General features: G+C 34.3%; 1 protein-coding gene across 1 annotated transcript in view; it reads right to left on the bottom strand.

Moving 5' to 3' along the window:
* The window catches only part of LRRIQ1 (leucine rich repeats and IQ motif containing 1), a 114,387-nt gene that overhangs the window by 59,636 nt on the left and 27,202 nt on the right, over positions 1 to 27,549 (bottom strand). Inside the window, exons 13-16 of the mRNA XM_087968044.1 lie at positions 17,896 to 17,969; positions 16,264 to 16,357; positions 11,147 to 11,317; positions 5,532 to 5,984 (exon numbers count right to left, since the gene is read on the bottom strand). Of these exons, the coding sequence (XP_087824170.1) occupies positions 5,532 to 5,984; positions 11,147 to 11,317; positions 16,264 to 16,357; positions 17,896 to 17,969 (792 nt within the window). The remainder of the gene's footprint in view (positions 1 to 5,531; positions 5,985 to 11,146; positions 11,318 to 16,263; positions 16,358 to 17,895; positions 17,970 to 27,549) is intronic.

The following is a 27,549-nucleotide window of genomic DNA, read 5'->3' as shown; positions in this document are numbered from 1 at the left end:
CAATTTTTATATGAAAGTAATGACTACATTATAAAGTAAAAATGAAAAATATGGTCTGTAAATATTAAAACTAAGGTAATGGCAAATAGAAGGCTTAATGATCTTACAGCTTACATTCCAAAGAAATGAAGGTTAGTTTTGCAATTCTGGGCTCAAGAACAAATACAAATGGAAGTATATTAGCAAGGTAATCAGGAAAACAATTATATGGAGAAGAACAAATGTAGATAATTTCTATGAAAACAAGAATCAGAGTATTCAAAGCACTGATTTTTTTTCCCCAGTGGAAATGTCCGTGAAAGAATCAGCGAGGTAAGACAGATGACTCTGAATTATGGATATGGAGACAGTTGCTATGGATACTATGAACTGCAAGAAGAATTAATCGTTGATCCTGAATGACTAACTGCTCTTTTGAGGGTGGAATGAAGAAAACATTGTAATATCTGTGGAAGAATGACAGATTATTGTTTGGGAAAGATTCAAATGGTAGCCTTTACACAGGCAGCCTCCAGGAATCAACCAGAGTTGATGGGACATTTTTTTACAGCTTGTTCAGTCATAGACATTCAGAAAAAATTAACACATAGGATGATTTGTTTTTAATTCTAGTATCAGAAAAAAGTATATTTTTCTCACTACTGGCCTGAAGCTCGTCTCTGTTCCTAATGCAGAAGCTGAGTGTATACTTTCGCATCACTCAGTAAATAGCATTTGTAATAGCCTGCTGCCTAAATATCAATACAAACGTGCATAGAATGTACTCAGTGAAGCTGAAAAATCCCCAAAAGGCCAATCTTTACATTTCAGTTTACAGCAGCATAAAATGCAATACAGTATTTTAACCTTAGACTGTCTACTATTGACCTCACCCCTTTCCTAAGAGGTCTGTAAGGGGCATGCATAAGTGCACCAACGTGCCTACTGTCCCTGTCCTATTGTTTCTTTTTATTTTTCTTATATGTATTCATTTCATGTACTCATAACTATGTCTATAATACCTGTAATCTTATAATCGCTTGACAAAATAAAAAATAAATAAATAAAGTATTCAAATGCAACTCAGGATCCCTGATCTGATCATTTTTCTCTGTGCCTTCAAGTCAATGTTAACTAGATCCTGTAATTTACATGACAACATTTTTTGGAAATGGTCTCCTCTTGCCATCCTCCTAGGGATGAGAAAAATGACACAAACTCAGCTAGCTGGCTTTGCATCTAAGATGGGACTAAAACTTATGCTTTCTAGCCTGATATCTTAACCACTACATCAAAGGTTTTCTTTGTTCAGCAGTGAATTACAGGTGAAACTCAAAAAATTAGAATATCGTGCAAAAGTTCCTTTATTTCAGTAATGCAACTTAAAAAGTGAAACTAATATATGAGATAGACTCATTACATGCAAAGCAAGATAGTTCAAGCCGCGATGTGTCATAATTGTGATGATTATGGCTTACAGCTCATGAAAACCCCAAATCCACAATCTCAGAAAATTAGAATATTACATGCAATCAATAAAACAAGGATTGTACATAGAACAATATCGGACCTCTGAAAAGTATAAGCATGCATATGTACTCAGTACTTGGTTTGGGCCCCTTTTGCAGCAATTACTGCCTCATTGTGGCATGGAAGCTATCAGGCTGTGGCACTGCTGAGGTGTTATGGAAGACCAGGATGCTTCAATAGTGGCCTTCAGCTCTTCTGCATTGTTTGGTCTCATGTCTCTCATCTTTCTCTTGGCAATGCCCCATAGATTCTCTATGGGGTTCAGGTCAGGCGAGTTTGCTGGCCAATCAAGCACAGTAATCCCACGGTCATTGAACCAGTTTTGGTGCTTTTGGCAGTGTGGGCAGGTGCCAAGTCCTGCTGGAAAACGAAGTCAGCATCCCCATAAAGCTCGTCTGCGGAAGGAAGCATGAAGTGCTCCAAAATCTCCTGGTAGATGGATGCGTTGACCCTGGACTTCATGAAGCACAGTGGACCAATACCAGCAGATGACATGGCTCCCCAAATCAACACAGACTGTGGAAACTGGACTTCAAGCAACTTGCAGTGTGTGCCTCTCCATTCTTCCTCCAGACTCTGGGTCCTTGGTTTCCAAATGAGATGCAAAAGTTGCTATCATCAGAAAAGAGGACTTTGGACCACTGAGCAACAGACCAGGTCTGTTTTTCTTTAGCCCAGGTAAGACGCTTCTGACATTGTTTGTTGTTCAGGAGTGGCTTGACAAGAGGAATATGACATTTGAAGCCCATGTCCAGGATCCGTCTGTGTGTGGTGGCTCTTGATGCACTGACTCCAGCCTCAGTCTACTCCTTGTGAAAGTCCCCAGCACTTTTGAATGGCCTTTTCCTGACAATCCTCTCTAGGCTGCGGTCATCCCTGTTGCTTGTGCACCTTTTTCTTCCACACTTTTTCCTTCCACATAACTTTCTATTAATGTACTTTGATACAGCACTTTGGGAACATCCAACTTCATTTGCAATTACCTTTTGAGGCTTTCCCTCCTTATGGAGGGTGTCAATGATGGTTTTCTGCACAACTGTCAGGTGAGCAGTCTTTCCCATGATTGTGATTCCCACTGAACTTGACTGAGAGACCATTTAAAGGCTCAGGAACCTTTTGCAGGTGTTATGGCTTAATTAGCTGATTAGAGTGGGACACTTTGAGCCTAGAATATTGAACCTTTTCACAATATTCTAATTTTCTGAGATTGTGGATTTGGGGTTTTCATGAGCCGTAAGCCATAATCATCTCAATTATGACACATCACGGCTTGAACTATCTTGCTTTGCATGTAATGAGTCTATTTCATATATTAGTTTCACCTTTTAAGTTGCATTACTGAAAAAATGAACTTTTTAAAATGAACTTTTGCACAATATTCTAATTTTTCGAGTTTCACCTGTATAAGGCAAGAAGGTAATTGAAAGCAGTTCATACAGTTTAAAGGTTAGGACATTTCTGAGAGCAGATCTGTGCTCTATCCATCCCAGATGAATTGACTAGAAAATATTTTCAAGAGTTCCTGTTAAGAATATACCATAATATTTTGTATGTTACCTATAAAGTAGAATCCAGGGGTGATCTATATGCTTAGACCAGGAGACAGCAAAACACCTCCTTTTCACTGATCAGGAGGATTTGTTTGATCTGAATTAAACAACAGTTTGTCTCTTCTATGGCTGATAAAAGATTGCACTTTAAGATTTAAACATTTTCCTTGATTTTTAGTCCTGCAGTGTTTTAACTATTGGTGAAATAGGTAATACCAATAGCGGGACAAGAAAAAAAAAAGTAGATTAATATATATTTTTCTTAAAATTATTTTCTATTCTATTTTGGTGGAGCTGCTTTGTATGCAATGTTCACTCATAAGAACTAAAAGAAAGCTTTAGATGTTATCACCATCAGATTAATTTTTAATGTGCAGCCAGCTTCAAATATTTAATTATGGAAACAAACCTTACATTCCAGGAGCGCTTGTGCAATACTGAATTAAAGTATGAAAAATTTACATTATCTGATTGGAAGTCGTGCCTGAAACATGCCTGAACAACTAAGTAAGTAAGCTCCAAATCTTGGCTGAGTGTATTCATTTCTTCCTATCCTCATTTGAAAAATCTATTCATCTACAGAATGTTCAATTAAAATAAATAAATACAAAAGTGAAAGATTATTGGTGCTGTCTCCCATTAAAACCTTGGCCTTTCTAGATGAATGAGAAAAAAATCATTTGAAAATTTCAGAATGTTGCTGTTAATCAGTATAGAGATAATACTGACGTAAGGGGACCTAAACTCAGATTTAACATAAAGCAACTTGCATACATCAGCAATAATAAATTGGACCCTTTCTTAATAAATCTTGAGAAATTGTGACATAATTTAAAAGATGTTGCCAAAATATATCCAAAACAGTTTACAATTGCTATTCAATTTTTCTGTCATGAACTACCACACAGAGCAAGAAAACATACACAAATGTATTTATAATAGTTTTTCCACAACTATCAGATTATAGATTGTGGCCTTGCTAGCCTATCCCACAGTATCCTGAAAATGTCCAAATTAATACCCATGAATTATCTTTGTCAGAAATGTTATTTCACCAATCAACTAGCTTAATTTCTGTAGTTTTATATCACTAGCAACCTTAGAAAGATAGCGGATACAGTGATACTACACAGCTCACCGTTATGGTATAGGTATTACCAGGAACATAACAAAGAGGGCATTCATAGAGACAAGGAGAGTTCTTCAGGTTGAGGAGCAGAAGAATGACTAATAGCAGCATGCAACAGTACTCATATTATGATACTTAAATCTCTCAAAAGTGCTTTATGAAAATTGGTAAGATATCAGCACAAATTCACCATAGATAGCTTACCTAAGAAGGATATTTATATATTTGTAAAAATGCTTTAAATAAAATACCAAATAAACAAGAGCCAATATACTACAGAGAAATACTGAGGAACAGAAAATGAAGAGAAAATACTGAGAAAAACTTTTGTTTTTCTTGTCCCGCTATTGGTAAAGCAGAATTCTTGAAATGATTTAATACAAATAAGTTTCATAACATCCTTGTAGCCAACAGAATAGACAGTCCTTTAAAACTGATAAATTCATTATCTGGCAGTTATATGAAAATAGGTCATTGAACCAATTGTAAATCTACTGCCCTATAATACAGTATATTTTGGAGGTTGGAATTTGTTGTGTGGATAAAATTCCTGAATATTGCTCAGTTTCATTAATTATATTTATTTCATATTTCACTTCTTTAGAAAATGTCTCAATAATTCAAAATAATCTTTCAGTCATTTATAAAGTTAATTTCATTCAGATGTCAAATTTATAAGAACCTAGGGCAAAAAGAATTAGAGAGCAGTTGATTAGAGACTATTCTGTTTGTTAGAATACTTTGGGACAGAAGAAAGTAGTACTGAGATAGAAGAAAGAAACAGAAGGAAAGACAGAGAAATATGATCTTAAAAACTTTCTAGGTTTCTGTGTATGCATATGTAAACTTCTCTTCCATTGGGAGCACCCAAAAAGCTAAGTGGTTATTCTAGGAATAGCCTTTGGAAAAGTCCTATACATCAGTGTTTCTCAACCTTGGAGAGTTTAACACACGTGGACTTCAATTCCCAGAATTCCCCAGCCTGCTATACATCAAGAGATTCAGTTTCCTAAATGTTTCAAGGATAGGTGATTTGTTTATGTTAATACGCTTTATGAAAGAATGATTTGCAATGTACTGCATAGCTTAATGTTTATAGATATATTCTTAGTACAATTAGTATAATTATATTTATACAGAATAGAGAAAGAGTAGAAACAGAAAGTAATACGGTAGTTGCTTTTTTCTGGCTGATGGTGTGCTGCTTAAATGTTTCTATTATTACTGATGTGCTGTCAAAGTAGGTGTATAGTATATGCACTAAGTGATGATGTTGTCTGCTTGAAGATTACATAGAGATACAGTTATATTTTCATAAAAAAAGTTTGACCCTTTGATCTTACTTTTGTGAATTGTCAAAATGTTGAAGGTAATTTCCTCTTTCAATAGTTGTAATTTGCCTGTTGAATTTGTTTCTCTTAGGACTGATTAATGCATTGCTTTCCTCACTGTCATTTGTAGAATATTGAGTATACTTTTGTCTATATACTTGATTTTCATCTGTTTCTGGAACTGTCATGAAGGAGTTAATTGACTCAGCATGAGTATGGCCAGAAGTAATCCATCTTTCAGGCATATTAAACGAGTCCTGCTTATTTTCTTTTACACCTGAGGTAAAGAAGTTATTTTTCTCTATGAAGTCTTGAGTTAAATGATCTGCCTGTTTTTTTGGTTCTTCTGTCTTTGTAATGTTTAGAACTCCATATTCATGTGCATAACGATGTTCAATACTAAGCTTCATCAGTTTTTTAAAATACCAACACTGGAGCTGTACAGACTCTTCGGAAAATTTATCTCTGGAAAAGAAATAGTTAAAACTTTATTATTTATTTCAGGGATCCTGTTCTCCCAAAATGGTTTATAAGATTAATAACATGAAAATGCATTACATACATATTAGCTAACAGTTTTTCTAAATATATCTTAAAATAATAATAATAAAAAATCAACCTATCTTAAAATACAACCCTGGTGAAATATATACTGTATCACCCTAGAGAGCTTTAATAAATAAATTTTATAGCTTGGACAAGCCAGATTAGTTGCTGTTTTTGGTGGGCCTATAAGTAAGGCTTTAACAATATCTAGAAAAGAACTTGCTTTTCTGATCAATCTTCTGAAAGTGGCATTGTAACTCTTCACTGAAAACTCTGCCAACTCTATCACAACACTTATAGGAAAAAAAAGCATTGAGATGATACAATGCTGCTGATGTCTGACATTCTTTTTCTTATATCCTTCCTAGGTGTCACTGATTTCCAGTCATGATTAACATGATCTGATATAAAATTTAGCATTAAATATTATTTGATTTTTAATTAGAGCATTAAATATATTATATAATATTTAAATATTATATTTTTATTTTTATGTGAATTAGATAATTATTTTATTTCAAACAAATCAACATATCTTCATTTAACAGGAAAGCATGAACATTTTAAATACTATCTACTATATTATGTTCTCCAACTTAAGAGGGGTCAAATAATTGTCTTCTGAGTAGAATGCTTTGCAGAAAAGAAAATTCAGTTGAAAGAGAGAGAGACACACACACACACATAGGGAGCATATGTGTGTTATATCACTACCAAGAATAAAAGCCATGACAAATAAACAATACAGTAATATTATGTAATTCTATATAACTGGGTGCATCTGCTAATATTCTTATTGCTCCTTCTTTCTTGTAAAAAGCCTTTAAACTTCATAAAGAGTTTTAATGTTTATATTTCTTCAGTTTCAATTCCTTTTAGATGCTTTTTATGTCATTTTCACCTGTTTAAACTGTGACTTTTTAAAAGGGTTTCAGCTTCCATTAGGGTCTTTTATTTCCAATCCTCTGTACAAAGCCTGTTGAAAGCCAAAACAGTGAAACAGAAGTACATTTTTGCATAGCTGATTTCAAGTAGGTGTCGGAAGATTAACTGACAGACCTTTATTAGATCTGAATAATTTTAAAAAGCATATAATTTTTAAACAAGAGCAAGCACACTTTATGTGGAATCAGGATGGAACATCCCAATTTAGCTATATACCTCTGTGTTAAAAAATGATTTAGTAAACATGGCTATGATTATATGTGGCAGCTTACTTACTTACTTACTACAGGGTCTCATTTATTTAATGAAATGTCAAACAGCCAAAATGTTTGTGGGGTTTCATATTGTACTTTAGGAATATAATATCAAGGTTACAATCTTATGGACTCTTTTAGGGGGGAAATCCCATTATGCCCTATGGAAGGCAATTATTAATATTGTTGTTACATAATCAGCAAGATGTTTATACTGAATTTGACATTTTTATCCACCTATTGAATCTTTTCCAAAGACCTAGGATAGGCAGATGTTGTTGTTTGATGGTGTTAAAAATACCATCACAGCTGTTTCAGGTAAAGCTCCTTTTGCAATTGACTGATGGTGATTTTGTCAATGCTGATGGTGTTCAGGACTGCTCCAGATATTTTGGGATTGTATCAAAGGCATTTATTACTATTGGTATGATCATTGCTTTCTTTTGCCAAAGTCATTATATTTCTATTTGCAGATCTTTGTATTTTGTGATTTTCCCCAGGTACAAAACATCCACCAACCTGTCTTTCTTATCAATAATAGTTAAGTCTTGGATATTATGTGGCGGGTGCTTGTCTGTTTGAATTCTAAAATCTAGATTATGATTCTTATGCTTCATTGCACAGTCAGCCAGATGATTAAACTGGATTGGGCACTTTATTCACCTATCAAGTCCTTTCTAACGACCTGGGGTAGGTGGATATTGTTATATTTATATCCTGCCTTTTATATACTATACACTATAGAAGTCAAGGCAGTGAGCACATTTTAATATACACACCCATATTTTGCCATTTATTTTATTTAGGATCACAGCCTTAATCTTTGTTAAATTCTTTAAGAGCAAATTTGAGTACATTTTTGAAAAAAATATACGAGCAATAATCTTGGTCACATTTTTGGTTAAGTGCTTCTTCTAATTTCCAAATACAATACATTTACAACAATGATTTGTAATTAACACATATATTCTACTATAAAAATCAGGTTATTTAAAAAAAAAACTTAAGCAGTTCTTGTATGACATATCACATGATCTCAAGAAAAATACTGAAATAAATTTAAACATAGGTAGCTTATTACTGAACTGCCACATAAAGCAACACCTTCTTTATTGAAATTCAAATCTACTACCATCAGTCCTTCAAGATAGAGCAGATTAGGAAACCAATGCCAAGTAAGTCAGTACTATTTTCATTGTAAGCTATAGTAACGGAATAAGCTTCTCTTCCCCCTCCATTTATCTTTTTGTGAACTAAGGTTTGTGAAATAAGTCTGAGATACTTATTCATATTACATTCTTTCCTGAGGCTCAGACTCCCTTTATCTGACTATTGTCTTCTTTCTCCTGACCCTTATAGCCATTGTTTCTGCCATCTATAACTATGAGCATTCTTATGCAGAATGATGATATTACAAGGTGACTGAAATGTTTTAAGTAAACACTTTATGAGTTACTTTATGGATTTTTCAACAATTATTGCACTTCTGTTTTCATTCACTTTGTACAGCTGTGTGAAAAAGTCCTGCATGCTTTCAGTTTTAAGCTGTATTTACACGTTTAATCAACTTTTCACTCATAGAAACCACACAAAATTAGTACTTTGATGAAAATTTCTGTAGTCGGATTGTTATTAATTTTTATTAATATAACCGAAGTCTTTTTAAGGTTTTGAGTGAGTTTATGTGCTAAAACAAACACAACTTGAATTTTCGAGAATGTTAGGATCAAAAGTAGCCAATCAGCAGTGAGCTTTGGCTGACCAATCAAACTGCACAGAGGCTAAATCTATGAGCCAATCAATCTTGTCATACTCTCTTACTATAAATAGGCATGAAAAGCATCAAGAAATTTAATTTAGCTCTGGCTGTGGGCAAGGATGAAGGCCTTTGCTTTCACCAGTACTGAGCAGCGGCATTGCATCATTGTGCTTCATGAAGAGAGTTACTCCTGTAAAGAAATAGCCAAGAAAGTGAAATGCCATTGCACCACAGTGAGCAGAGTGGTTGAAAAATACCAAATAACTGGTTCAGTTGATGACAGGCTCTGTTTTGGAAGACCAAGAAAGTCGACAAAATGGCATGATCGGGCTCTGCAATGTATTTTGATGGTTGACAGGAAGTTCACTTCAACTCAGATTACAAGAATTTGGGATGAAACAGGTGATGTAAAAGTGTCCACAAGCACAGTGCATCGCAGACTGCTTGTAAGAGGGCTCAAAGGCTGCAGGGCTCAAAGTAAACCTTTGCTCACAGATGCTCACCGCTCTCATCGACATGTGTGGGCCAAGAAGTATGCCAAATGGATCAACGAACAGTGGGCCAAGGTCATCTTCAGTGACAAGAGCTATTTCTACTTGACTGGGAATCAGTGCAATAAGTATGTCAGAAAATTTCCAGCTGAAGAATTTCCAGCCGTACTGCCTGAATCTATCTGTGAAGCATCCATTGCACATGAAGATCTGGGGCTGTATCGCTGCTTCTGGTATTGTTCGGATACCAATCGTGCAAGGAATCATGAATTCCAAGCAGTATGCTGAAGTCCTGGAAAAGACTATGTTTCCTTCAGCTCAGCAACTTGTAGGGAAGGACTTTTACTTCCAGTATAACAACGCTCCTTGTCATCGAGCCAAGTCCATCCAGCAGTGGATGAAGAAGCATGGTGTTCAACTCCTGGATTGGCCAGCTCAGAGCCCGGATTTGAACCCAATTGAGAACTTGTGGGCCAAGATTGGTTATGAAATAAGCAAGAAGCATCTGAAGACCAAGCAGGAGCTGACTGAATCCATTATTGTAGCCTGGCACCACATTTTCACCAAAGATCATGTGCAAAGGCATATATATATAGTCTATGCCGAAGCGATGCCGCCTGGTGATAAGCAATAAAGGTTGGCCAATTTCATATTAGTAACCATACTTGGTTACCTAAATGGTCCTTTTCAGGACCACAAATAATAAAAATGTTAACAAAACACTAGCATTGGCCTTAGTAATTGCAACACATATACCACTGGGTATGCATCAGTTAATCTGCTTTCATAGTCATTGTAAGCATGCATTGTAAGCATGCAAGAAAATTCACAAACCCCATCAAAACAGCCCCAAATTGCAAAAAGCTTATGCTTTTCACTTAAAAACCACCAGTATTTATTTAAATATAACAATATTTGCATAGCAGTTAACATAAAATATCATAAAACCAATGGCCTATCCCAAAAATGTCATAAACTGTAAACAGGTAAATTGTAAAGCGTGCAGGACTTTTTCACACAGCTGTACATTTGCTCATGTGTGCTCTATACAGACATAGTACAGTTGCACTTATATAATTGAACACATAGGTATTTCATACGTATAATATGCAACATATAGTAGTTGCACATATTTCAATATTATTGAAATGTAATATAATATCATGCTATTTTGCATCATTTCATGTATTACTTTTGTCCTATACACATATTTTGCACTAATTAAACTTCTTAAGTAGGGTTACTAGATCCAAAAAATCCTGATGACTACCAGATATTAGCAAAAAAGTATAACTCATCTATTTTCTAATATCTAGGAGTCTTCTAGATTTTGCAGTTCAGATTGCACAAGCCTTCATTGGGATTCTTTAATTCAGTATCCATGTAATTAATTCTAATCGATTAGTGAACATAAAACAGTAGAAATGAAGAAAGATTACTGAATTTCATGTAAGCTTGTGATGGGTATTTCCATCTGATCAGATTTGTAAAAGATGTCAGAAGCCGTTAATAGACTTTCATCACTTTTCTACCATATTGTTATTCCAATGTATATATTGTTCAATCAATAATAAGCATCAAGGAACAAAAACCTTGAAAATTAAGTTCTTGAAATTAATTGTAAATACTTACAATCTAGTTGCAGCTTTTTTGTGGAGTGATACAATTTCTTGAATCTGAGCTTGACAAAATGCTGCAAATGTTTCTGACTTCGAGATTTTTTCATAAACCTTTTCTACATCACAACGTACATTTTCATCATTAAGTATTTTCAAAGTGGGCAAATTTTTGAGTAAGCAGCATCTTTAAAATGACATAGAAACCATAACTTTAGCACAAGTTAGCTTTAGGAAGCATGTTACATAGAAAATTGATTATTACAACCTCAAAACAGAAAGGCATGTCTTAAACAAACAGAATTTGGTATTTCAAGACAAGAAGCACAATGGGGTTAAATACTGCTGAGAATGCTTGCTTCCCCAGCTGAAACTGGCACCTTGATGTTGGAGCTAGTCCAATTATTAAATAAACCCTTGTTTATTTATGAGATTTTGTATATCAGGTAACTGAAGGGATATCACACAGAAGAAAGATACAATATGTTCTCTATCTTCTCAGATTGCAGGAAATGGGATGTCTAAAGTTAAAGGAAAACAGTTGAAGATTTTCCTCACAGCAAAAACAGTTTAATAATGGAATAAATTAACTAAGGAGATGGTGGACTCCCCTTCAAGGATATGTTCAAACTGATGTTAATTAGACATTTGTTGAGGATATTTTACATAAGGTTCCTACAGATGATACAAAGTGAGTTGCATTTGATGATCTATAGAACTATTTCCAATGATGATTCTGTAAGGATTAAGTAAAAACAACCTTCCTCACAGCATCAATAGCAGAACACCATCCAGAAAAAGGAAATGGAAAAAAGTGCTATTCAGTCCAATATCTTTCATGGAAAGGACTTACAGATCATGGAATATTTTCTTGATCTAGACCCCTTTTACCTCCAGGCTAGCTTGAATAGACTCTTATGCCAAGTTTGACAATCAATTATCAAAGAAAATTTAGACAAAATCTGGCCAAGGATTCCAGATACTTGAATAGAAAAATAAGCACATATTTAAGCCCCACAAAGTTAACATGATGGATTCAAATTTTGGCTGACTCATATACCGTGTTTCAATATATATCATTAGAATCATAATTCCAATTTATATCAGAACAAAAAATTAAATCTAAAATCTGTATTTCCTTTTCACAAGTGCATACATGTCAGATGGTAATGTTAAATGAATAACTGTGAATAGGGTGTCTGGAGATATTGGAGACGATGTTGAATAATGAGATATTCAAAAAGTGCCATATCAAGTTGATTTATGTTGGAAACTATGGTTTCTTAGAGCCATGGGATCTTAGATCTAGTTTTTCCAGCTGGGTTTCTGCTAGTGAGGGCTGAATCAATATTTCATTTAGTGAAAACTTCCTGGTGAATATTCTGTCACTTAAGAGGTTCTATTAATCATTATTGCAATGAAATATATTCCCTCGAGGAATGCTCAAACAGATCTTAGGGTTTAATTTCCAAAAAGTGATTTCTCAGTACTTCAGCTTCTTCAGTGTTATCACTGGCTGGACATGAAAGTAAGAAACCAATTGGGAACTTTTATAAGTAATTCCTTTGTTGGTATCGGGGGTTATGTAAAGTTCATTGAAACATATTGCTTGCAGTTATTGTCAATGCTGAATTCAACAAATCCATACTTTATAGTATCCCATTAGATAAATTAATCTTTCTCTGTTCATGAAAGCTCAAATGGCCAAGCAGCATGGGAAGATTTTGATGACTCTGGAATTTCAAGAGTTATTTTAAACTGAATTTAGGTAGAATAGCAATTATACACCAATTAAGAATACATCAAATTAAGAATACACCAATTTTTTTAAAAAAACCTATTTCTCTTTTGTTACTTGCAAGAAATTAGCAGTATTTAATGGAGAAGGATTTTTGATCTCATGGTTTAAAGGCTTTCAACCTCTATTTAATATTTTTTTAACTTTGCAATCAATAATGAAATTCCTAAGCACATATGCACAGCTAAAATGACTAAGTTTAGAAAAACAGATTTAGAAAAATATAAAACTATGTTAGCCAAGCTCAATGGGGAAAAGAGATAATGGAAAAATAATCCAAAAAGTTTGGAAGCATAAGTATAAACAAACTGTAAAGCTAAATGAGGAAAATGGCAGAAGACCAACCCAGCTGCAAAAAAACCCCACTTTGAATTATTTGAGAAATGAAAATGAAAATAAACAGGAACTGAATACAGGGCAAATTATTAAAAATAGATTCTATCTATGATTACTAATGCTTCCACTTAAATACAATTTGTAGAGTACTTAAGGCTGCTAATTATCTGATATCTGACAATTTATATTTCAATCTTACTAGTTAATACTGGACTGGACAGAATCAATACAAAAGAAGGTACTGTTGTAGCAAAACAGAAATGGAAGTTCTAAGGCTTTAAAAACTCAAAATGAGTTGATTTCTACTTCCCACTTTCTACCTTCTACAATTAGCATAGCATCCTCCCCCTGCTTCCCCCCCAAAAAAAACCACAAAGGAAGAAAATAAATATGAAATGTTGAAAAAGACAAATGTATGATTATTCCAATCCAAGATTATGTTGAACAGCTATCAGTTCAGAATGAGCTAAAGTAAATTTAAATATAGGAGAGTGAAACTATTATGAATGTATTAACAAAGCTTAGATGCATATTAAGTACAACTGAAAAGAAAACACCCAACTGAATAAATCAATGGATTGAATATGGAAAATATGATTGAAATGGGATACTTTAAAAAGCTTAGGAAACAAAACTAAATAAATGTATAGAAATCTAATAGAAATTAAATTTTGTTATACATATTTCATACAATTTGAACTTACCGTATTTGCCGGCGTATAAGACGACTGGGCGTATAAGACGACCCCCCAACATTTCCACTCAAAATATAGAGTTTGTTATATACTCGCCGTATAAGACTACCCCTCTTCCACACACCTTCCACTTTTGCACTTTTTTTTTGATGCACTTTTCTGCTTTGGACAATTTTGAAATGAGCTAATCCAATTTTGAACCAAGAATATGCAAATAGCTATGGAGTTTAGAAATGAGTTTTAAAAATATTTTTCATTGCTTACCATTAAGCGTAAAATATGTTGTAAATAAAATGAGAACACAGGAAACGTTCTCTTCTCAATACAGCTGATCTCTCTCTCTCTCTCTCTCTCTCTCTCTCTCTCTCACACACACACACACACACACACACCAAAAACCCGGACACTGAAAAGGCTGCCAAGGAACAGTATATTCAATGCCTTCTCTTTAATCAAGAAACAAGGAATTCCTTAGAATCTTTTTTTTTCCCCAAGTGGCCCTCTTTAAAAAAAAAAAATGGAGGTAACACTTTCATTCAAAAAGTCTTCCAGTATCTGGAGTCGCTCAGACATATTGAAGTGAGGCAGGAGAGTAAGTGAAATTTGAAATGATCCAGCTACCGTTTTCTTCCCCTCCGCCCGAAGGCCATTATCTCCACGTCAAAACGAAGGAGGGGAGGCAAAGAAGCCAAACATGCTAAAAAGGATCTCTTTATTTTCCTACACAAGGTCACACCTACTTTTCCGCATTCAAAGGACAACCTCTCCTCACCACCACCACACACACACACACACCCCAATACCCGCAAACAATGTTCTGGGCATTAATCACCATTGCTACATTAACCTGGTAAATTTATACCCTGCCTCCCCAGTGTTGCTTTGACAGCAGGATTTCACACAGCGGGCGCTCGCTCGCTTCTCTTCTCCGCTCTCCCACCGTTCGCACATGTTGGAAGCACCGTAAAACCTGATAACCCACCCGGGGCTCCCCATCCTTAACCTACAGCCGCCCGCATGCAAAACCTGCGTGCAAAAAGAAAAAGAAAAAGAAAAGTACGCCGCACGTGAGGATCTTCGAATCCTCTCCTCCCCACACCGCTAAGGAAGGAAGAGGGGGAAAGGTTGCGCAGCGCGTGGCGAGTGACACACACACACACACACACACACACACACGCTCCCCCAGCCTCCCTCCGGCTGCAACTCAAGCTCAAGTGGGAGTCGGGTCCTCCCGGCGTATAAGACGACCCCCACTTGGAGGCATGTTTTCAGGGCAAAAAGTCGTCTTATACGCCGGCAAATACGGTAATTTGTTTAAAATATCCTCCTAATCAAACCACAGATCAAACATAAGTTGTTCCAATTTTCTTATTAAGGGAAAATAATAAAAAATAATTAGTATGGAAGCAAAGCAACACAAATATGAATGCAAATGATAATAAGCATATGTAGTTTTTAAAGAGGGAAAATGTAAGTAATTCCATGTAATCTACCATTAAGTATTTAATATAGTCAGCTAACAAACAAAACAAATGTAAAACAAAGCCCTTGCCTTTTCTGAAGTTTGCATATGATAGTAATTCTAAATGATCTCCACTAATTGTAAATTATAGTTATAAGAATAACGTGAATTAATCTGCTCTCGTTAATACTTCAGAACTATTTTATGGGGCCAGTGCCACATTCTTCAGAACTATTTTATGCAGCTAGAGGCTGAAATAGGATGAACGCATTCCCACTGAAATCAATAAGAAAAAATGGTCACTAAACACTGCTGATTTGTCATTAAGGAATGCTCATTTCAGTTAAAAGTAAGTGCAACTGATATTTCTTCCATCCAACAGACTAGCTTGGTTTGTGATAATTACTGTAACCAATCATAACAGATTATTATATTTTTAACCTTAAATTTATGTTTTACCCTAAACCTCTTCATGAAAAGGCTATTGCTACATCGGATCATCATGCTTTTACTCTTCTTCTCACCATTTCCCTTTTATTTAAACTGTTTTGTGAAATCTTAAAGTTCCAGGAGTATTTGACAGGATTTTATGAATGACTAAGGATGAAAAAAAAGTTTACTCAAACACAGCAAGGGGCATCCAGAGCAATTTTTCTAAGGTATTGGGGAAAAGGCAGGGCTTATTCTCCTGTGAAAAAGAATCATGGCTGCCATTTTGAGGATCAAGGGTTCCAAGAGTTATTATTATTTTAACAAACAGGTCCCATGACTTGAAAAAGTTTGAAAACCCGGATCAAACCTACTTTTATGTATCTCATACCCAGTTTCTCTTATCTATTTACCTCCAGTTGTCTTCTTGAAGAAGAGGATTGCCAAGTAGAGATAGTTCCCTTAGGCTATCACAGCCTTCAAGACATTGAATGAGAGTCTTCAGGTCTGCATTTGTTAAGGACAAAACAAATATCAATAATTGTAAATATATTAACAGGGATCACAGCAAATAACTATCAAATACTGAATACAGTGAAATATTTATGTCTGGGAACACTCTTGCAATCCTCTTTAAAGGATAATGAAATGAAATCCCTAAATTTTAATTTATTATATTCCATTCTAATAACATTGTAATCATTGGAACCACTTTGGTCAAAATTCAAAATGGCAACAAATTACATTGGAGGGTTCTAATCCTAATTTAGGTATATTTTCTGTTTCAAATTCCATTAAATAGTCTCCTTTTAAAAATTTGTTGGAATCCTAATTGTACATAAATGCTTTGAATACACCATTTATCTTTGAAATACTAAATATTGCCTCTTCAGACTCTTTCCTTAACATGTTGTTCATCAAATTTGAAATGTATATAATAAAAAAACCATTAAATTATGGAATAATGAGAATACTTTCTTCTCATTTTTAAAATATTCTTAAACAAGATTACATTGCATCTACATAATTATAATTCACAATATACAAGGACTATTAGTAAATATAGAGCTAAAAAGGATTAAAACCTTGGTTCAAATCCTCTTAACCATAAATATTAGACATTATAGAATACAAGTAGCCCTTCACTTAAAATCACAACTGAACCCAGCAGTGGTGGGATTTAATTTTTTTTTACTACCAGTTCTATGAGCGTGGCTTGGTGGGTGTGGCAAGGGGAGGTTACTGTAAAATCCTATTCCCTCCCCACCCCACTAACCTGCTTTCCAGCTCCGTTCTCTTGTGAAGGACAACAAAAGGAGACCCCGCTGAATAGCTGGGACTTGGGAGGCAGAGAATAGATGGGGTGGGGCCAGTCAGAGGTGGTATTTGCTGGTTCTCTGAACTACTCAAAATTTCCGCTACTGGTTCTCCTGTACTGGTCAGAACTTGCTGAATACCACCTCTGTGACCCAGACTTTTGGTTGTAAGTCATAAGTTGAGACACTCACATGACCAGACCTGACTTTTTCCCAATTTGTTAACTGTTTTTAGGGTGGTGGTTAAGAAATAATGTGGCTCTAAGTCATTAACAAATCCATTCTCTTGAATGAGTGTCTTTTGTTAGAACCATAAAAAAACACAAATCACGATCACATGACTGCAGAATGCTGCAGTTGATCATAAATGCAAGCCAGTTGTCAAATGCTCAAGAAGTGGTAATACCACAATGTTTTACGATGGCTGGAAGTGCTTTACAGCCACAAAGCCCTCTTTTCAAGGCCTTAACTTCAAATGGCCATTAAACAAGTTAAGGACTATCGATAAGGTAAACCTTCACCATGGTTAAAGCTAACAGGACTGCTCAATGTTAAAAAGTGAATAATGTATGAATCTGGCTGCCAAACTGAATTTTATATACAATGGGAAGAGAAAAATAAGCTTTTAGCCTTTTTTTTGTGATATATGTTAGTAATCAAACTCACATATGGTTTATAATGTGCCATTGGAAACTGCAAATATTTTCCCCATTTATCTTGTAAACTTACCTAGTAAGCAGTTGTTGCTTATATTTAGTTTTTCCAATGAAACATACGAAAAAAGAGATACAAGTTGTGTCAAACTAGAAGAAAAAATAAGAAATCAACCAAGAGTTTTATAGACATTTGTGGTACAGCTACACCTACCCTCTAGGTGCTAGCATACAACAGGCCAAATGTAGCTAGAAGTCAGGCAATGATTCATCATCTGTTACCAACTTATAAATTGCTTATTAACTGCCTTAAATTGTGGACATTTCCTTTAAGTAGCAAGGTAACATTTTTTTCAAGGTGCCAGCAATTGCATAAGAGATGGGGCTTTCAAAGTAAGAAAGGAATGATTTCCTTAGAGATGAATAAAGATGATCTATAAAGTAGAGGAAAAAGTTCTTAACTAGAAAAAAAATGCCAAGGATTGCAATAGATGTATTTTACTTGGATAGTTAGAGTTAGTTTGAATGGCAAAATCTTTGACAAAGTACCTACTTAGGTTTCTATATCACGTCTTTCCTGATGTTACCGTTTTAAAAATTCCACCAGATGAAAAATAATAGACTAGACTAGATTAGACTAGACTAGACTAGATTAGAGCCGGAAGGGACCTTGGAGGTCTTCTAGTCCACCTCCCTGCTCAAGCAGGAGAACCTATACCATTTCAGACAACTGATTGTCCAGTCAATATAATAAGAATCTCTCTCTCTCTCTCTCTCCCTGTATATACAAATGTGTGTGTATATAGAGAAATAGACAGACAGAGAAATAAATAGACACACACACATATATATAAAAGTATACTGCAATAATGTACTTTTTCTTCAGGGGAAATTTTTGAACAAAATAACATCCCAGCCTCATCAAATACTATTGATTGGTTTCCTGGTACTAAATGAGTAAATGGCTTCTCTGACATAATAGGATTATTTAGGGTTAGGATTGTTAAACTTCTTAAAATCACTAGGGATTTTTTGTGTCTACTGTGAGGTATAAATTTATTTAGCCATTTTATAAATTCTCTACAAAATTCATTTCTTCTAAAAGTTTGAATAGAAAGTACAATTCAAATTGTTCAATGTTTTCTTTGCATACAATTAAGATGTTCAAAATATTCTAAAATATCTAGCACAATTCTATGTTGTCTTTTAACATTTTTAGGTAAAAATCAATATTATCTTCATGAAAAAGTTCTTGTAACATTATTTACAAACTATCAACTGAAATCATTATGAATAATTTAAAATAAGTCAATAATTATAATAATCAAATCCTGTCCCTCTTTGGGTAGTAATGCTAAATTTGCATCTTTTTGAATCAGCTAAGTCTCGAGCAACTTTCCACCCTTAAAATAAGAGCCATTATGTTTTGCAAAAGTTGTATAAATTTATCCTCAAAACACTTATCATAACAGCCTGGTAAACCAGAATATCATGCTGTTTATACAAATCTCATCAAATTATCTTCCCTGGAGATTTCTTTAATTTTTTCTTTTTCTTTTTAATCTCATTTGAAATAGTTTGTGTTTTCTCTTGGCTGTTCTTTGTAAAACTTCAAAATGAAGAATTAATGTATTTATTATAAAAGCTATACAATATACATGTTTAGTAAAAGTAATGATTAGTCAACAAGAGGCCTCAATTATTATGGCCTCAAACATACATTCACACATACCTTTTTCTACTAGCCCACATATAGATTTCCAAGATATTTAATAAAATTTTGGTGGAGTAAATATACATATTTTAATCTGTTCTACAGCAAATATCTCCATATCTATGTACCATAAGGCTTGAGCTCAGGATCACCTGAAGGGACGATGATAAGACTGAATAACTAAATTAAACTAAAGAGACATCTCCCCACAACTAAAAATAGAGAAAAATTTAAGTAATTTGGGCAGGCACATAGTTTTGTTATGGCAGTTAATGCTATCCCTTTTAAGCGCACACCTAACTAAAAGTGAACTACCAACACGATAAAAACATTTTAAGATGTTTAAACTTAGTACAACATTTACAAATCTGGAGCACATAAAACATGAATAAATGCTAAAATCCAATCTATAGGAAAGAAGATAACAAAGAAAGCATCATAACAGGTGGCAGTACCTGATTGGTCTCCCAAAAACCAAATAGGGTTAGACATGATTAGTATTTGGATGGGCAAACACCAGGGCATTTCAGGGCTGAAGAATGGGTAGGTGAAAACTTACAAAGAACAAAATGTCAGATTGCTTCTATATTTTGCTAAGAAAACGTTGCAGATGAAAGCATGATTAACACAGATGTATCTGTGTAATCTACAGGGGCCCAGCTCAATTTAATATAGCTGTAAAAATATAATACTATATAGCTATAAAATATATAATACTACATCAGAAAATTATATACCACTATTTATTTTCATTTGACAAATCTATGGAAGAGAACTGTAACTATAGGGAAACACAAACTTCTCAAAGGAACAGTTACTCCAACAAGTTGCAAAGCAGATGAAGAAAAAGAGCAGAAACATCTATTGCTTCTTCAGTCACTTTGCCAGTCTCTCATTTGAAGTTTTGCAATCTGACACCTCCACAGGTTACTTGATTATTTCTCACAGCAAATCATAATATGAATCATACATTGAAAATGGATTCTGTGTTTGCTTTTGTTCATCCCAAACCCAAATCTAGGCATTGTTATTCTACTCTTCATTATCTGAAAGATTTTTGAACTTTAAGGTGACAAAAAACTATTTTTGAAAAAAAGAAAGAAGGAAGGAAGGAAAAAGAATGAAAGAAATGAATTGAAAATATGGTGTACTGAACCTGAATATATAGAGAGGGTTTTTTAAATTGTGTCATTATTTAGGTGTCACAATATAGGGTTCTTTGTTTATCAATGTCTCTGACTGAGATTCATTAACTGAAAATCAGCTGGATTGAACATCACACATCTTTAATTTTCTTTTGTCTTTATGCTTCTCTTTGTTCTACAATGGTGTCATATTATCTACTGTTTCTAAATGTAATTGAACAGTACTGAAAGTGTTAAATATTAAAACTGTATTTGTTTATTTCAAATATATGAAATTTGATCAGAAATTACTGAAAATATTTAGTGATGGAAAAAATATCTCTAATTATTCTAAGTAAGTTTTGTTAAAAATGGTACAACTTTTTCTTACCTCCAATTTGTAGAATATACATAAAGTTTAAAATCACTTTCTTCTGACATTTTGATTTTCTGCTAATCCTTCACTGATTTTCTCAGCAAAAATAACTCAGCAATGAATTATCTGCTTAAAGTATATTTAAAATTAATTCTTATAGAATGAATTCTGGAAAGTAGATTCTAGGGGGTGAGGCAAAATACTTTGCATTATGATTTGCTATTTTAAATTGATATTTAGTTTTGATAAATGTTACTACATTTCCCAAATTTGTAAAGAGAAAAACTAATATAAATGGAAAACTGTAATTATGGAAGATGGAAGGTTTTTGTAGAGGATAGATTGCAAGGCAATATTTATGAGATGTTTGAGATACAGGTCAATTTATCCTTTCTTTCCAAATGTTATGTTTACTTTACCAGAGTTAAAAACTGCAGATTAATACTTTATAATTTTGGGCATAACAATTAATAGTAATGCTCAGCAAATTGTTTAATGAAGCACATCCATTACTAAAAACTTAAATTATGGCTATCATGAATTATAGAGGCTTAATTACTTGATCAGTTTGGCAGCTGACAACTCAAATTTTGATTTGATGGTGTTCCTAATCACTATTCAAACATATTTTATGGTGAGTGTACTACTCATTTGTAAAATAAGTATTGTCTATGCAGTAAAATTATAGTATAAGGCAAAATAGAATAACTTTATTTGAGTAACTATCTGCTTGGTAAATTTCACACTATATATTATGTTTTATAATGGCATTTAGAGTAGTATGATGTAGAAAATTCAATAGTTAACCTGTTTTTTTAATATAAAATTCATATTGTATGCTCTACTTTAAATAATAAGATCCTTTTCAGTTTGTCGCTCTATAGTTTCCTTTTCACTGGCGGTCTTTGTCCTTTTCTTTTTTCTTTTAAAGGAAAATTCAAACCAGAAAAACAAAAGACATTACAGAAAACTTAATACCACTTGACCTTGTCCCACTAGCCCTGGGCTTTAAAAGGATATAAATTACAAAGACGACACAAAACCAAAGAGATATTCTTAAAGAATCCAATAGCTTCCTTTTTCTGGTATCATTTAAACTCAAAGCATTCAGAAAAACTGGACAGTTAGCAACACAAGTATAAAAAAAGTAAAATTGAAATATACTTGAAATTACACATATGCAGAAGAGAAAAAGAACGTTTCTTAAAATCTACAATAAACATATTAAACATGTCCTGGATCCAAAATACAATTACTATTTGCCTGCTTGATGACAGCAGGTTTTTCATGATATCAACAGATTTCCACCCCCCAAAAAAGTGAAGTTTAAACATTAGATCTTTGAGTTGACTTGTTAGGTTATTTATAATGATAGCATATCCATTTTAACAATGAATTAAAGATATATGAATAGACTAATTTATAAAATGTAAAAGGCAGCAAACTTTTCTTTTACAAAAAGGAATAAACTAAAATGTATTTTATTTTGTGTTTCACTTAGCACATTTTCCAAAATATTCAGTAGGGTAATATAATAATTCAAATTAATATTTCAGTTCAAATTCTAAAAGATACACATGTGGTTAAGGCTTCAGTGTTAGACAAATTTGTAAGTTGAAGATAAATCTCACCGAACTTACTTTTAGTGAGATGCAGAATCATTGAATTGTAAGAGACAATATCTCCCTTTGACTCTATAGAAACATAGAAACAAACAGCAATCCCAACAGAAGACTATCGTTTCTTGAACACTTCTCTCTTCTCTAGATAAATGGTTTATGCTCAAATAAAGATCCTTCTTCCCAAACACTCAATCAGAATGAACCTTCCTGTAACTTAAATATATATTTTATATAGAATATGGAATAAAAGAGAGCAGATTGTGACCTTCTTTTGATAACTTTTCAGGTATTGCATAGAGCTATAGTATCAGAAAAGGGACTTTGGAGTTTGTAGTGAATAGGTAATCTCCCATTCACTGAGGAGAGACATGGCACACCTTTCTCTTCTTTTGCAAGCTGGTGAGGAGGCTTGGTCAAAGCATTTCCTTTCTCCAGGAAGATAGGCAGTGCCAGTGGAAAAGTTGCCACAATTAGAAATTGCAACATGTACCTGAGCAGGAAATAGGCATGGCCAAGGTCATAGCCAAGAGGGTCACCTATTAATATTGTACTTTTCTCCCAGGCATCTCCCTGCTTAGTACAGGATCCACTAAAACAGTCCTTCTCAACTATTTTACTCTGAAGGTACCTTGAAATAATTACATAAGAGGTGAAAAAAAATTAAAACTTCACAATACAATTTACTTCTCACCTACACGATCATATTTTACAACATTTACAAAATCTATTTATTTATTTATTTATTTATTTATTTTTATTTATCAACTGCATACAAGATAATAGGTATAAGTAAAAGCATAGTTATGAATACATGGATACATATAAGAAAAATAAATATATATATAAAAGAAACAATAGGACAGGGACAGTAGGCATGTTGGTGTGCTTATGCACGCCCCCTACAGACCTCTTTGGAAAGGGGTGAGGTCAATGGTAGACAGTCTAAGGTTACAGTTTTTGGGGTTTGGGGGGAAAAAACCACAGAGTCAGGGAGAGTATTCCAGACATTGACCACTCTGTTGCTGAAGTCGTATTTCCTGCAATCAAGTTTGGTGCGATTAACCTTGAGTTTGTATCTATTGTGTGCTCTAGTGTTGTTATGGTTGAAGCTGAAGTATTCATTAACAGGTAGGACATTGCAATGTATGATTTTATATACTATACTTAGATCAGACCGAAGGCGGAATAGTTCTAGGTTGTCTAGGTCTAGAATTTCGAGTCTGGTGGCATAAGGTATTCTGCCACGAGTAGAGGAGTGGAGAACTCTTCTTATATTTCTGGACTTTCTCAACTGTGTTAATATCAGATACGTAATGTGGGTTCCAGACTGATGAGTTGTATTCGAGTATTGGTCTAGCAAATGTTTTGTATGTTCTAGTTAGTAGTGTGATATTACCAGAGAAAAAGCTACGTAGGATTAGGTTAACAACTCTTAATGCCTTTTTGGCTATGTAGTTACAGTGGGCTCTAGCACTTAGATCATTAGAGATGAGTACTCCAAGATCCTTGACACAATTTGGATCATCAACAAGGTCTTGACTATTCAGCCTGTATTTTATTTTCTGATTTTTTTTTGCCAATATGTAGGACAGAGCATTTATTTGTTGAGATTTGAAGTTGCCATTTGTTTGACCATTCTGATACAAAGTCAAGGTCTTTTTGAAGGGTAGCAGTATTGTCTGTGGTGTTGAATAGCTTTACATCATTAGCGAAGAGAACGCAGTTGCTCTTAATATGATCACAGGGTCATTTATGTAGAGTATGAAAAGAGTTGGTCCTAGAACACTGCCTTGGGGGACACCACTGTTGACAGGTACAGAATTTGATAGGATGCTCCCAATTTTGACAATTTGTTGTCAAATTGACAGGAATGCTTCTATCCAGTAATGCAGGTGTCCAGAGATACTGTAAGATTTTAGTTTTAGGAGTAGTTTGTCGTGTACCACTGAATCAAGGGCTTTACAGAAGTCTATGTAGATTGCGTCTATTGTTTGCCCTGATCGAGTTGTGTAGTCCCTATGTTTTTGCAGTGTAAGAGTTGCAGATTACAGGATAGTTTTTTCCTAAAACCAAATTGTTTATTAGAGAGTAGGTTGTTTGTTTCTAAGTGGAGGATGATGGATTGGTTAATAATTGATTCCATGACTTTACAGGTGACACAACATAAAGAGATTGGTCTGTAATTTTCAACTAGGCTGGGGTCTACCTTTTTGAAGATGGGGATGACTGTGGCTTGTGACCATAGTTTTGGCAAGGAGCTGGTCCTGAAAGATTTTTCAAAGATTATGCTTAGAGGTTCGGCTATGGCAGTGGGTAGCTTTTTTAAGAAGTAGGCACATATTCCATCTGGTCCAATATATAGAGATGGTTTTAGATTGCACAGTGCTTTTTCAACAATATCTTCTGTAAAATCGATATGTATTAGATCATTGTAGTTGTTTGTGGTTCAACTAGGAAGTACTGGGCTTGATCCATTGCTGTTTACAAATACTGAGCCAAAGAATGTGTTAAAGAGATTGGCTTTGATGGTATCTTCGTTGCAGTCTTTGCCATTAGGTCCTTTCAGGGGTGAGATGGACCTTGAGTCTTTTAGTTTGTTGTTTATAAAATTGTAGAAAGCATGGGTGGAATTGGTGCGTAGAAGGTTTTCTTCTTGTTTAATGTGATAATTGGTGCATTGTTTTTATCTGGTGGCATAAATTTTTGTATCAGCTTTTGAAGTTGGCAACGTGACCAGATTTGTTTTTCCACCAAAGTGATTTCGTTTTGGATTGAAGCTTCCTTATTGTTTTGGGTAATCTGTTTTTTCTGCTTTTGGGAGTTGTTAATGGTACATATAGTTTGATGACTCTTTTGACTTCAAGTAAAAATATGTTGTAATGGTCTTCTACAGTATTGCATCCAGAGAATAGAAATTTCCAATCAAAGGATGAGAGATCGTTGTTTATAAGATCATAGTTGCCTTTTTTGAAGTTATAATTGGGGATTCCGTCATTGTGATGATTTTTGTGTGGACGTATGTTGAAACAAAAGTCAATCAGGTTGTGGTCACTGTTGGAAAAGAGTTCTTTAATTTGTATTCTGTAAATTGAATTCAAATTATTGCAGAAGATGAGATCGAGGCAATTGTTAAGTCTAGTGTTGTTGGTTACTCATTGTTCAAGTCCCAGATTTGTTACTGCATTGTAGAAGGTTGCATGTGTGGGTTCAGTTGTACATTTGTTAAGGATCCAGTTTATATGAGGTAGATTGAAGTCAGCAAGAAAGATAAAAGTGTGTGGGCAGGATGCTGCCCATGTTAGTAGTGTATTTAGCTTGTTTGCATGTTCGATGTCATAATCAGGGGCTCTGTAACATAGTAAGAACTGAAATGTGATATTTAAGGACAGTTCACAGACGAAGGTCTTAGGAATAGCAAGCTCCTGGGTTACGTGGATGTTTTTTAGATGTAGGGACTTTTTATAGAAGATAGCAACACTACCTCCTCTATTGATTTCACGATCTGATCAGTAAACATGATAGTCTCTTACTGTGGTAATGGAGTCAGGGAGAGATGCGTTGAGCCCTGTTTCACAGACAAATATAATGTCGAATTTAGCCATATTTAGTAAGAGGAGAAATTCAGGTATTTTATTTACAAGGCTTCTTGCATTGAGTAGCTTGCATTTAAGGCCAGTTGTGGTTGGAATAGACGTAGTTAGGGGCGTGCACGTTAGGATAGTAGCTCAGTTGTGAGTATAAAAATTCTCCCCATTGTAAGTACATTGTCCAGTGCCTAAAGTTCAAAAAGTATTTTGCCCCAATGACAATGAAAAAGGATATTCTAAAGTATTTTTAATAAATGGCCATTCACTTTGTGTTTGCAAACCTAATTAAGGGGAACTCCCAACTTCAGGCAGCAGCATGTTCTACAGACCAACAGCCAGAAATTTCCTCTCACATTCTAGCCTGAACCTCGTCCTCTGCACTTTTTACTAAATGGTTTTGCTTCTATTCTATTTTTCTTATATAATCACTCCTACTGTATTGCAACATTTCAGAATATTTAAAGAATGCTATCATATTCCACATCAGTCTTATCTGATTGATTCTACTGAATTCCTTCAACTTTACTTCATAGGAATTAATTTCTTAATTTCTGAATAAAACTACTACTAGCAGGGTTCAGGACGAGATATTTAACGAGATTTTTTCCATCTACTGATGTCATTGGATAGCTCGCCAAATTCTCAATAGAAGCATACACTGTCTGGTGGATTTACTCTTGTCTGACAAATGCTAACTTCTGAAAACTGCAGGCCATAAAGCACCAGCTATATGGTAAGCTGTTAATGATCAGGAGATATTCTGGTTCAGTCAAGTGGTAACAGCAGTTGCACAGTTTCAGTAACTGATAACAAGGCTAATTTAATATGTTTATATATTACTTTCTCTAAGAAATAGTAATTTAATAGAATCTAATAAAAAATCTATGAGTGCAAATCATTAAATATAAGGACTTTGAAAAATGGGTAACTAGTGACCAGGTGTCTGCAAAGTCAAGGGAGGAGAGCAGTGTGGTGCCATTGTGATGCAAACTATGCCTCCTTTATATATCTATAATAGCATTATTTACATTTATAAATATTACATATATAAAAGAGGTGGAACCTACATTAAGATGGTGTGACACTATTGTTAGCAATATAAAATCATAAATCTATTTAATATGTATTAATCGAGTCTAGTATGTTATTCATAAGAATTCTAAGAAGTTATTGATTTCTTAGCTCTAAGCTTGTTTAGCACAATTGTGCAAAAGAATTGAAAAACATGGCATGCTGAAAGATAAGAATTAGGTTCCTAAATTAATTATCTGCGCAGACAATCCTCAATGACTGAGAAACTCCAATGA

Source organism: Notechis scutatus, chromosome 6 (genome assembly GCF_049901735.1).
Source record: "Notechis scutatus isolate UNSWTSFEM ecotype Mainland chromosome 6, rNotScu1.2, whole genome shotgun sequence".
Taxonomy (NCBI): Eukaryota; Metazoa; Chordata; class Lepidosauria; order Squamata; family Elapidae; genus Notechis; species Notechis scutatus.
Note: the sequence above shows the minus strand (reverse complement) of the source record. Positions and strands in the feature narration are given on the sequence as shown.